Here is a 13,488-nt window from a genome sequence, read left to right as displayed (position 1 = left end):
CAGGTAAAATATAAGTAAATAAATGTTATTATTTTTTATGCCAACGTAAGTGGAACTCATAGATAAAGGCCACCTCATGGGTTATAGAGGAACAGTAATATTTGTGTATATGTTGCCTCAGTGCCCATCATTTGAGGATTAGTAAACCCATATAATAAAATTTTACTTAGTTACTAAAAATGAAATAGCTATGCTATACATATATTGACATAAAAGATTATCTGTGTCAAAATCTTTAGAAAAATAATGGTATAGAACACTGTTCTGAGTATAATCTTATTTTTTAATCAGACCACATTTACTAAAGAAAACATGAATCTAGGTGTCTGATTTTCTAAGAATTAGCTATCAACAGTGGTTTTTCCAAGATATAGAGGTTAGTGATTTCTATATAAATCAGTCTATTTCTCAACACATTCATTTGTATTGAGAAAATAGTATTTGCAGCTCTAGATTTAGAACCGGAAAGAAGGAACACAAAGCTGAGTAAGGGTCAAGCATTGCCTCAGGTTTCTTAAAAATGAACAAGAGAGAGAGCAAAGACAGTATTCCAATTCTGTAACTCAAAGCAGATTGCAGTGTAAGTACACACAGTACAACAAACTAATGCAGGACTTCTGGATAGAGTGGTTAGATATTCCTTCTGAAGGCTAGTTTTGTTTTCTTTTAGAACAGAAAAAAACATGAAAATAATTGTGAACAGAGGAGAAAGTGGAGAGGTAATAAGAAGATAACCCTAGTAGGAGTGTGAAGATAGCACAGGAGAGAGGTTGATCATGAGGAGGAAGTATATTATAGGGTGTGTGTGTGTGTGTGTGTGTGTGTGTGTGTGTGTGTGTGTGTGTGTGTGTGTTAAAAGAAGGGCAAGAGTCTGAATCAGAAATATTCTTTTTTATTGTTGTAGTTATTGTTGTATAAGACAGAGAGAAATGGAGAAAGGAGGGGGAAACAGAGAGGGGAGAGAAAGCTAGACACCTGCAGACCTGCTTCACTGCCTGTGGGTGGGGAGCCGGGGGCTGGAACTGGGATCCTTACGTCAGTCCTTGTGCCTTGCACCACATGTGCTTAACCCGCTGCACTACCACCTGACTCCCGATCAGAAACATTCTAAGGTGAGGGAAAAAGGAAAAAGAAGTATCCCTCTTGTAACTTCACTTTCTCAGTCTAACAGAATGCTACATTACTGACAGAAGGTGAAATAGTAGTGGTAAACTCATGAGCTTGGACAATTTTGGAATAACTATTGTGAAAACTATAAGTCAACCAGCAATAATTGAAAGAGTTGTGAAACATCATTGAGGACCCAACTGAGGCTGAGTAACATTAATTTTTTTAATGAAACAAATAAAAAACTTTTTCCCATTACTTTCTCTTGCAATATGGCAGCTAAAAACACTTGCAATATTCAGTAACACACAAGGGTTTAAAAGTCTGGCTTCAGAATGTCAAATAATCTAACTATATTTTTATAAATAAGTTAAGATTATTATAATCTTGCACGTTGAGTGTTAGCCTACCAAATGATGTCATTAGAATGTTTATGCTTTATAGTTCATAGTTGTTTCTCATGTATTATGTATTTTTAGGCTGGAAAAACTAATAACAGCCTTTTTGGAAGACCAGGATCCAGAGAGTAGACTTGAGGTTGGAGCTGATATGCGTAAAATCCATTACTGTTTCCATCATTTAAAGGTAAACTTAAGCACTTCTTCTAGTAAAAGCCACTGTCAGCCATATTCAGACCTTTTCTATTGACCAACTCTTAGCCAAAGTGGTTGATCACCAAAATAAGGCAATGACTGTCACTGTATTTCTTCAGAGCTTCTATCTTACTTCTGAATGATTAATATCAGGTTAAGAACCTCTAATTATTTATTTTATTTTTTTTTATTCTTTTTTTAATATTTATTTTATTTATTTATTCCCTTTTGTTGCCCTTGTTGTTTTATTGTTGTAGTTATTATTGTTGTTGTCGTTGTTGGATAGGACAGAGAGAAATGGAGATAGGAGGGGAAGACAGAGAGGAGGAGAGAAAGATAGACACCTGCAGAGCTGCTTCACCGCCTGTGAAGCGACTCCCCTGCAGGTGGGGAGCCGGGGTTCCAACCGGGATCCTTATGCCGGTCCTTGTGTTTTGCGCCACCTGTGCTTAACCCGCTGCACTACAGCCGGACTCCCCAAGAACCTCTAATTATTTAGAGAAGAATCTCTACTGTCTATCCAGTTTTTTTCTTCTAGCGTTTGCCCTTCTTCCGTAGCCAGTCAACAGCATCAGGTTGAGCCTGATGTAAAGTTTCGAGACCTCCTTTGAATCTGGAGAGGTGGCAGTCGTTAACTATGTGGGTCATAGTCTGTCTGGAGCCGCAGGGGCAGTTCGGGTCGTCTCTGGCTCCCCAGCGATGGAACATAGCGGCGCACTGGCCAGTTATCTCTATAATCAAAATTGTATTTTCAATTATCAAGATAATTGTGACCTTTGATATTTAAGCAGTTTGACTTCATCATACACTTCATCAGTTTTCCTTTCCTTTCCCCAAATTTACTATCATTTTATTTTTTTATTTCTTTTTAAAAATTTTTATTTATAAAATGGAACCACTGACAAAACAGAGGATAAGAGGGGTACAACTCCACACAATTTCCACTACCAGAACTCCGTGTCCCATCCCCTCCCCTGATAGCTTTCCTATTCTTTATCCCTCTGGGAGTATGAACCCAGGGTCATTATGGGGTGCAGAAGGTTAAAGGTCTGGCTTCTGTAATTGCTTCCCCACTGAACATAGGTATTGACAGGTAGATCCATACTCCCAGACTGTCTCTCTCTTTCCCTAATGAGGCAGGGCTCTGGGGAAGTGGGGCTCCAGGACACATTGGTAGGGTTTCTGTCCAGGGAAGTCCAATTGGCATGATAGTAGCATCTGGAACCTCGTGGCTGAAAAAAAGAGCCAAACAAATTGTTGATTAATCATGAAGCTAAAGGCTGGAATAATTCATATGAAGAGGAGAGGGGGGTCTTCGTTTTGTAATTAGTAGTCCTATTTTAGTTATATTCCAAAGAACCCATGACTATAGTAGTTTTTTTTTTTTTATGGAGGAAATGTTGATTTATAGGATTTTTGTTATCAAAGGGTTCATTTCCACATTTCCTCAAGGTAGTTATCAGTACATGCCACCCTTAACCAAACCATCACCCTGTTCCACCACAAGAACTTAGGTCCCCAACCTCCCCTTAATGCTTCTCTCTTCCCACTTCTGAGTCCCTAAGTCTGCTGCAATAGAATAAAGTCCATTGAGAATTTACCCTGTATTATCTTTTGCTTTGCTTCTTTTAAAAAAATTTTCATTATCTTTATTTTATTTACTGAGTAAAGACAGCCAGAAATCAAGAGGGAAGGGGATGATAGAGACAGAGAGACACCTGCAACATTGCTTCACCACTTGCAAATCATCCTGCAGATGGGGAGTGGGTCTTTAACATGTGCGCTCAACCAGGTGTGCCACCACCTGGCCCCCACTTTTGCTTTGTTTCTTAGAGCTTATCTGTAAATGAAAGCATCTGTTAGTCATCCTTCTCCTTCTGGCCTATTTTGCTCACTATAAGTCCCTCTGGTTACTTCCTCAGTTTTTCTCTGCCTTGGATTTTACTATATCTGATTATGTGATAGGAATATTAAAATATTAAAGTTAATCTTTACTTCTGTTTCATTTGTAATTTGGCTTACTTGATTAAGATTTAAAGCGAGAGAGAGAGAGAGAGAGAGAAAGGGTGGTGGTTTGGATGACAGTTCCCATGGTTAAGCACACATAGTATGAAGTGCAAGGATCCTGGTTGCAAGAGAGTCACTTCACAACCAGTGAAGCAGGTTTGCAGGTGTCTCTCTGTCTCTCTATCTCTATATATCTCCTCCTCCCCTCTCAATTTCTCTCTGTTCTATCCAATTAAAAAAAATTAAAATGTCCACCAGAAGCAATGGATTCCTAGTGCTACATCTACCCCCATCGATAACCCTGGAGGCAAAAAAAAAAAAAAAGCATTTGTTGTGAGTGCTATAGGCCAGGCCTAAGGGAGCCAAAGATTAAAAAGTCAATCATGGAGAAGACAAATATGTAAAAAAAATTACAATGTATTGTAAGTACTATTTTAAAAAATTAATTAAGTGATGTGTGTGGGCTTATGGATAAAAGGAGAAAAAACTCAAGTGGAGATAATACTTGATCAGGAATTAGGAGTGGCCCTATAAAATAATGAAGAGAAAGTTAAAAAAAATGCCTACGCCCCACCTTCTTCACCCCATAATGATTCTGTGTCCATACTCCCAGAGGGATAAAGAATAGGGAAACTTCCCATGGAGGTTATGGGATCCAGAATTCTGGTGGAAATTGTACCCCTCTTATTCTACAATATTGTCAATCATTATTAAATCAATAAAAATGGGGGACACATACAGAGAGAAATTTGAGATAGAGATACAGGGACTAAACTCTTATTTCTTCCTGCAGAAAATTTTGAATGACAAGAAGATCCATGGAAGTACTGTAGGCTTATCAGAAATCAAAGGTCAAGAATGCCAAGAACCATTAAGAGAAGAATATAAAAAGCTACAAGGTATTCTACAGCAGAGAGATAATGAAATCAGTATCCTTTCCAAAGAGGCCAGAACTTCTCCCCAGGAAACAGGAACACATAGACAAGACAAGATCCCCAGCCTCCTCACCTGCTTCTAGCTCATATCAGTTCTTGTCATATAACTTACCAAGAGAGGGAAAGAAAAAAAAATAGCCGAGAGGTGACTCAGTATGGAGCACATTTGACCTTGTTTGTGTTCAGTTCCTGCAAGTGCATGAAAATGAGAAAGAGAAAAAAAAAATACAGAGCATCATAAAAATGACAGACAGTAATTTGGTTTCTGTCTTTCATTTGAAAAAATGAAAAAAATTACATTTTTAGCCCAAGTATATGTGGGAAATAGTCCAATTAATTAAAAAGTATGGGCTTTGTATACTATTTCTTAACATAGATTTTAAATGGCTATTAAGAGATAGATATTTGTGTGTCTCTATGTTAATATGTATAAAGTATGTACATATATATCACTACCATGCAATAGTTTTTCTGCTTTAGTCCTAAGCCTGTAAATTAGCTGGTTATCTTTAGCAAACTGACCAGACACCAGAATAACCACAGCTTCATCATGGCACAGAATTTGTGTGTGGTGTGTGGGTGAAACTCAAATGAGGGCTGAAATATGAGGGATGGTATTTAGCTTATAAAGAGTGAGACTGATTTAAAGGCAGCTTTTACTTAAAAGCCAGATCTGTTTCTTTTGGTCCTACTTCCCACATACTACACAGGTTCCCAAATTTGGGAGTCTAGATGAGTATACATGTGGAATTCTTACTGGATCTGGAGGCAGCTGTTTTGAGTGCTAAAAGCAGTAGCAGCATGTGGGAGCTGCTCCCAGTTACTGACTAGGTGGTTACATCTAAAGAGTCCCTGGTGGATACATTAGACCTCAGGACGCCTCAGTATTTCCTCAGTCTCATTTCTTATTTTATCTACCAAGTTTCTTGTAAAGGGTTTGACATTTTCATTACATTTGCAGACTTTAAGTATGCCCAAGAAATTACTTTATGAATTTAGTAACTTAGTCAGTTTTTCACAAACTGACATGCTTGTACATTTTCAAATGATTAAAAGGCATGTTAGTGTTACCTAATGTGCAGAAATGCACAAAAGAAGCTATATGAAGGGACTGAAACTATAGGATAATAGTAGTAGTAATAATAAATAAGGCACAGATGAGGTAGACACTGTTTGATAAACTTCTATCTTTAATTTTAGTTGAGAATTGGCAGGCCTGTGTGTCTGAAGTGAGTTTCAGCAGCTTTATTATCTGGCCATTAACAGTAGGTTCAACTATGAATTATACTCCCACATGAACCCTTGTCTACATGTCCTGCCCACAAGTGCTGTCACCCTTACATTCCTTTCTCTCTACCCGATTCCTTACCGTATTCATCTTCAGGGCTGATCCCAGCCTAGACCTCAGTCCTGGCCCCAGCCCCAGTATGAGCTCTGCTTCTTTTCCTGGCCTTGATCCTAGTTTGGAACCTTCTCCCCTAAATACTCCTACCAACTTCTTAATCCCCTCCCCTGGGCTTATGAATGCCTACGCACTAAGAAAGGATGAAATGAGATATGACAGAGAAAGAATTAGTTGAAGCTTGTTCTTAAATATTTGTTTTAAAAAGAGAGTGTATGTGCAAGAGAAAGATACATTATTTCCCTTCTTTGATGGTGAATCCAGGTATCACTGTTTACTTTGGACTGCACTAGAATCTTTATTGACTGTGAATAATTCGAGCCAGGTCTTCACTTTCTAAGACTTATATTTTAAATGATTGTGTGTGTTAAGCATAGTGAAAAGAACTCTGAACATAAAGTTCACACCCAGGTTGGGATCCTACCTCTTCATTTATTAGACTCACAATTCCTTAATGAAGCCATTCCCTTTTCTGAAGGAGGAAGATCTGCCATGCCCAACTCATAGCCCAAGCAAAGTCAGAGAGTTGATTTTTGGAAAGTGCTTTGAGCACTGTGTAATACTTCATAATGGAAGCTATGATTATAGAAATGGATAAATTCAGAAGAGGAAAATAGCAACTACGATTAAATCATGACAAAGTTTACACATACCATGGGCTAATAACCAAAAAGGCTCTTAAAATTCATAGTTTCTCACAGCTGGGTTGGATGTTATTTTCAGACCTTGTTTTGTAGAACTCAGACATCTAGGATTGTGACAGGAGAAATGAGAAACATATGACTTGTACCAAGAAAAGAAAAAGGGATAATCCACAAGGTCAGTGAAGTACAGTAGCAACTAAAATCGAAGGGTTGATATTTAATGTTGTTCTGGTGATGAGAGAAGTGGTTTCATCTTAAAGTACGTCATCAGTCTGAATATAGTTCAGACATCCCTTCACCAAATACAGTGATTTTATTTAGTGTCCAACTTAGTGTTTGGCATATGCAAGGGCCCATATTAGATGACATTAGGAAAGAGAAAAGGACAAAGGTGTGAAGAAGGAAAGTAACAAAGAAGATGAGTTCGTATTGTGATCATGACACATCATTCCCTGATCTGGAAGCTTCCCAGCACTTCCTATTATATTTACAATAGAATTCAAACTCCTTACTCTGGATGATGAGGTCTGATGTGATCTTCCCCAGACTCAAAACCCCTCACTCTATTCCGTAGGCCTCTGTGCCATGTGCTGTAAACTTCAGTCACAACGATCTTTTTGTTGTTGCTCTAACATTCCACTGACAGTTTGAGCTGCTAATTCTTTGCTGGGGAGAAGGGTTTCTGTCATGTGTATAGCATGATATTTAACAGAACAACTGGCTTTGACCCACTGGATTTCAGTAATGGCACCCCCATCAATATCACAGTAAAAAAATGCCTCTAGACATAATAAAAACAGCCCCTGTTGAGAACCACTGTCAAACCCATTTTCCTTCGTGTTTTACACCAACCATTTCCTCTGCTTAACACTCTTCCTCATTTGGATCTAAGCATCACTCTTAGAAAGATCTTCCTTGAGTATCCAGTGTAGAGTAGCACTTAATAACTATTGACTCTTTTAAAAAATGTATCTGGACTTAACTAGCTTACACTAAGAATGGTTTAAAAACTTTCAGATTTGTTAATTTTTCATATAACAGTACCATATTGAATTTTAATATATTATATTTATTTCATAGTGATTTAAAAGATTATAGTATAGTAAGGGTATAATTCCACATCACTTCTACCACCAAAGTTCTGTGCTCCCTCCCCACACTCCTCCAACACTAACTGCCATAGTCATAGATATGAGTTGATTACATATATAGTTCTTTTTTTTTAAGGTCATATGCTTTAATTCTGTATATTCCACATATAAATGAAATAACCCTATAGTTGTTCTTCACTTTATGCTTACTTCACTAAGCATAATTATGACCAGTTCCATCTGTTTAGTCCCAAAGAACACATTATAGTTTTTTTTAACTGCTGAATAGTAGTACTCCATTGGATACTGTATCAAATTTATATTCCTTTTAAATTATCCATAATTCTCTCTCTGTCTATATCTCTGTATCTCTGTCTCTGTCTCTCCCTGTGTGTGTGTCTTCAGAAAATTGAAGTTCTCCGTTAGCCCATATGATAGAATACCATGTCACAAATTACAAATACCGTTCAGAATAATAATCTCGTTTGAAGCACAAGTGCAATCTAACATGAGTCACTAAATCCTTAAGTCAAATTTCAGATATCCTGGTTAATATGCTAAAGAAGGAAAAGAAGAAAGCTCAGGATGCTCTCCATTTATCTAGCATGAATAGAAGTGAAAGTCGACACTCACAGAGCTCACCTGTCCCACATGGTGGTAACCTAGAAGGTTCAAGGACATTGCTATCCTCAACTCCTACTACAGCCCAAGACTCCAGCCTTTCCAGTTACAGACCCAGTTTGCTTCACAGAAAAACAGGTCAGTTGACTAAAACTCTTCATTTTTCCATAATAGATTTTAACATAGTATCCTTTAGTTTTCAGATCCAGAAATAAATGGATCTAGGGCAACAGTAGAAAAGTTAACTTTAGAGAAAAGTATTGGGAAATTGTGAGGATGTGGTAAATCCTGGCAGGGCTTGGCCTGAGGAGTGTGTCTATCCTGTCAGTTCTCTCTCTACCGAGAGGTTGAGCAAAGAGGGACAGGAGTAATCCCAAAGGTGTGCCCCATCTTATCAGACTCCTTGTCTCACAAAGCACCCTGCATTCCTGATACTATAGCCATTAGATAAAAAGGGGGAAATGTAGAAAAATTATGAGGAACCTCACAAAGCACCCTGAATTCCTTAAAACATTAAGCCAGCCTCCCCCCTGCCCTACCCTGCATTCCTGATATTATGGCCTATCTACATAATCATTGTTTTGACTGAAAGATCCCCACCCACTCCATTCCTTTGATCTATCTTTTTTCTACCCTCAAGACACTCCCTGCCTCCAGGGTATTATTAATCCCACCAGTTAAAACCCTCACAATAGTTGCTAAGGAAGTTCCTACCTTTCCAGTCCCTTTTGCCTTTCTCCGCCCCTTTCCTAGCCATTTCCATTTCTGACTTGCCACTTCTAGGTTTGCCCTTTAAAAGCCTTGGCTCTCTGATCAATAAAGATTTGCATTGCCTCACCACCACGTGTTTGGTTCCTGAGTCATCTCCTCACATTGCTGAATCAGTAGCAGCCCAGGCTGGCTCTGGTCGAGTTCTCTCCAACCCAGAGAGTACATGCCCAGGAAGAGGCACCCCCACACTAGCCCGGCAAAAAGGAACAAAATCTTTCTTTGGTATAAGAGGGAAAGGATAAAACAGATGTTTCATTGCTAACATGATGACACGGCATTTATTTCTAAATCCAAATAAGCTATCTGCAGCTAGATTATTTAAACATATGATCACAGTCTGCCTTAAAGAACAACAGACAAACAAAACTTTATAAGATAATTGGATTTGACAGGCTTGCGCCAGCTCAGAGGAACCTTCCTTGTTGGAAGCTTTTGTTAAGTGTGTCAGAATCGAAGTGGGAGGCCATGCTGGTTTATGTTCTTTTCTCTGTTAGGCCAGCAGGGTATAATGTAAGTAATGTGACTGATGCATTTCTCTTGGAGACATTAAAGAATCTGAAGTATGGAGTTTACTAGACAGGAATGAAGAGTTTTTCTTTTTAAAAACACAGGTAGAAATTTTCTGAGGCCAAAAGATAGCACACTGGGTTAGGCACACACCTAAAAATGTGTATGACCCACATTCAAATCCCAGCACTACATAGGAGTGCCGTGGAGTTGTGGGAAACTCTGGTGCTGCAGTCTCTCTGAGAAAATTGTCCTAGTGGTGGTTAAATAGCTAATGCTCTAGGCCCCATCTCTGAAATCAATGAATTTATCAGTGAATTTGTACCCATGTGTCAGTGACTATACTATAAACCATTAATCCCCCATAAAAATAATTAAAAAATGAAATTCTCTGTATAAACGTTTGATGGAATAAAATACAGGGCAAACATGGTCTTTTAAAAGATTTAGCTTGGAAATAAGTGAAGAGTGATGCCTACTAAGCAAAACACTTTTTAATTTAAAAAGATTGGGAAGCCTTGAGATGTATTTTATGGTATGATATTCCTTTAACTTTTAATTTCAAATTTACTTGCTTGGAAGTTTTCTTTAGCAACAAAGTTAACATATATTTTTAAAATCCTTCTTTGGTAAGGATTTATGTAATTTACAGGTAAAATGCTATTTTTACTATTGATCATAGTGGCAATAGACAAGAAAAGACAAGTATCTATCTCTGTGACTGTTTTCCGTTCAGCATTTCTCTACAATAATAGCTGCCTAGAAAAAGAGAGAGACCTTCTGAATTGGTGGATTAATCAGTTTATCAATTTATTCATTCCCTTATTTGTTCACTGTATATATTTATTAAGATTATCCTTTAATTCTAGATAGCATCTTTCCCTCTTCCACCTCACTCCTTCTTCCTTCTCTCCCTTTCTCCTCTTCCCCTTCCCCCTTCTCTTATTAGTATTGGTAAAGCTCACATAGGCCTTGCATGTTCCAGTTTCCTCTCAGAGTTCCCTTTTTGAATTAACTCTAATAATCTTTATTGCATAAGTTCTTTTTTTACCCCTATATTATAGCTAAGGATATACATGAAGAAGCACAGTGTCTCACTTAAGAGCGCTTAGAGATTGGCAGAGAACTTTAAACAATTAACTGCAAAATTACATCTCTGTAGTACTAAGGGAGCATATACCAGGGATTCCAATTCAAGTTAAGATCACAGGAAAAACTGAATCAGGTTTCCAATGAAATAAGAGAAATATTCAAAGTGGATACAAACACCATTGACTTTACATCAGAAGGTATTTATGATAAAATTAAAACAAGCCTGGAAGATCTTAAAGTTGTTTTAGTGAACAGTGTGGGAAGGTTATAAGTATCCTGAATATTTTTCAGATATTTCAGACTTAGTACTATCAAGAGGCTGACAAATATTAATGTTCTATCTGCTTATAAGATGACAGGATTGTTGCTACCCAGCAAAGCAGAAAGGTTGAAAGGGGGTAATTCTGAACATCTCTGCAAGTGGTATGCTCCCCGTCTCAATGCTAACCACTCACCCTGCAATCAAAGCTTTTATAGTTTTCTTCTTTCAGTGCTTCCATGAAGAGTATACAAAAAGGGCATCTTTACACAGAGTGTCCTGCCATACTTTGTAGCTATAAAACTGGCAAAAATCTGAAAGCCTACTTTGGATAATCACTCCTTAGGAACATTTGTGAAGACTGTCATTAAAACAGTGGGTTTGCAATCCTGCACCAATGGATATCTGATCGATTCTCTTATGATTGTACTCATGTTAGCCCTGCTTTCTTGGATATATTTTATTTTATTTTTAAATCTTTTTCCTATTTATTATTATTTTTTTATTTTACAAAATTACATGTCAACAGGGGTTTAAATCCACACCATTCCCACCACCAGAGTTCTGAATCTTTAGTCTCCCCACTGCAAGCCATCACAGTTTCCTCAAGGTTGTAGACATGGGCCAACCATCATCTCTGCAACTATCTGTCCACATTTATACATAATTGCCCCATTTTTCTTCCCGATCCAATCTTCTTTTCCCCTCCAAGACACTTATGACAGCATTACCACCTCCATTTGTCTTCCTTTTCCTTCTCTCTCTCTGGGTGCTGATGGAGATGACGTTCAGAGCCCTCTTACCTTCTTCCTATCACTTTTCCCCCACTGGGAATATGGATTAAGGTTGTTTTGGGGGTGGAGAAGGTATGAGTTCTGGCTTTTGTAATTTCTTCTCTGCTGAACATGGGCATTGGCAGGTTGATCCAACCCCCCCCCCCCCAACCTGTTTCTGTCTTTCCCTAGTGGGCCAGAGCTCTGGAGATTCGAGGTTCCAGGGCACACTGGTGAGGTCATCTGCCCAGAGAAGTCAGGATGGAATAATGATAGCATCTGTAACCTGGTTTCTGGAAAGTGGTAGGACAAAAGCTGAGACAAAATGGTTATTGAACAGGAACCAAAAAGTGGGATTAGAGCAGATGAGATTAGGGATTTTAGGGTAGAAGAAAGCTAGGAAGTCCATTCTAGGCATGTTCCTGGGGGCACACAACTATGGTAATTTTTCTTGAGTTTGATAGCTAGCCTAAAGTTGAATAAGAATATTGTCTAAAAAAATAAATAAATAATGTCTGAGAAAATGGTTTCAAAATAGAGAAAAGGGCTAGAAAGCTGGATTAGGGCAGTGAGTAACTCCCATTCTTGAAAAAATTCTGTGAATAAAGTTAACTATTTACCTCCATCTACCTGACCCAAGGCATATATATGCATATATTTAGCACCAGAGTCCCTATTGGTCTGAGCTTACAGCTCATGGTCACAACTGGGAACATTGCAGGGTACACTTCTTTCAGGACCAGTCTTCCTGGAGTGGCAGGGCAGGATACCCTCAGCCTCCCTTCAGAGACTGGGGATATCCCTACTATTGTTGCTTTATGGTGAGAGCAAGGTTCTGAGAGGTCCCATAAGATGCTATTCCTTATGGAAGTGACCAGTAGTGGTGGACCTTTTAGAAGTCTAAGCCCATCATATTTGTGTAGGAATCCAAGGATTCCCTAACTAGAGCCCCAAGATGTTGAAGCGGTGTGATATTGACCAAAAGTACCATTCTCAACTGGGCCACTCTCTTGCCCTTATCTTGAATATATTTTAAACAAAGCCACAAAGGTCCACTATGTGAAGAAACACAAGAACTAAATATTGATAGCTATATTGAGTAACTTGACCAGATATTCCAGCCTATGTTCGATGCAAGGCACCAGCCCTCTCTAAGCTCTTCAGTTGTCTTTTTATTTTTTTTTGGTTACTAATAAGGCTAAATGTTGTTATAATTAGGAGGAAAGCATAACTTGCTTTCTGGTGTTCTGGAAACAACTAGAAGTGATTTTTAAAATTAACATAACTTCTCATATTACATGGATTATAAAACTATAACAGAACAGCTTAATTAGAAAGGACTGTGATTATAGCAATCACCAAATGATAGGGTCAGACAAATGCTTAGCAATTCCATCCAAGCTGAAAAATGATTGTTATTTTTATATTTTTTCAGAAATATTCTTTAAAAAATAATGGCCAACTGCTCTTTTTAACACTTTGAGGGAGTTGAGATTAGTTGATTCACTTATTAGAGGATGCACTGCAATTTTCATTGCTCAATGTCAGGTTTTCTTTTATTTTAATATCAGGTCTTCTCTCTCTCTCTCTCTCTTTTTAGCAGAGCACTAATCTGGCTTATGGTGGTGCAGGGGAATGAGCCTGAGACTTTGGAGCCTCAGGCATGACAGTCTCTGCATAACCATC

The 13,488-nt window shown here is 38.2% G+C and overlaps 1 protein-coding gene and 1 pseudogene across 1 annotated transcript in view; both read left to right on the top strand.

Annotated features, from left to right (window-relative positions):
* KIF6 (kinesin family member 6) overlaps positions 1–13,488 on the top strand; it is a 538,059-nt gene that overhangs the window by 307,155 nt on the left and 217,416 nt on the right. The window contains exons 11-13 of the mRNA XM_060189745.1: positions 1,587–1,692; positions 4,501–4,636; positions 8,320–8,538. Coding sequence (XP_060045728.1) covers positions 1,587–1,692; positions 4,501–4,636; positions 8,320–8,538 — 461 coding nt within the window. The remainder of the gene's footprint in view (positions 1–1,586; positions 1,693–4,500; positions 4,637–8,319; positions 8,539–13,488) is intronic.
* Positions 10,202–12,882, top strand: LOC103108844 (very-long-chain 3-oxoacyl-CoA reductase-like; annotated as a pseudogene).

This window comes from Erinaceus europaeus, chromosome 4, assembly GCF_950295315.1.
Source record: "Erinaceus europaeus chromosome 4, mEriEur2.1, whole genome shotgun sequence".
Classification (NCBI taxonomy): domain Eukaryota; kingdom Metazoa; phylum Chordata; class Mammalia; order Eulipotyphla; family Erinaceidae; genus Erinaceus; species Erinaceus europaeus.
The sequence above is the reverse complement of the archived record's forward strand: the minus strand, read 5'-3'. Positions and strand labels throughout refer to the sequence as shown.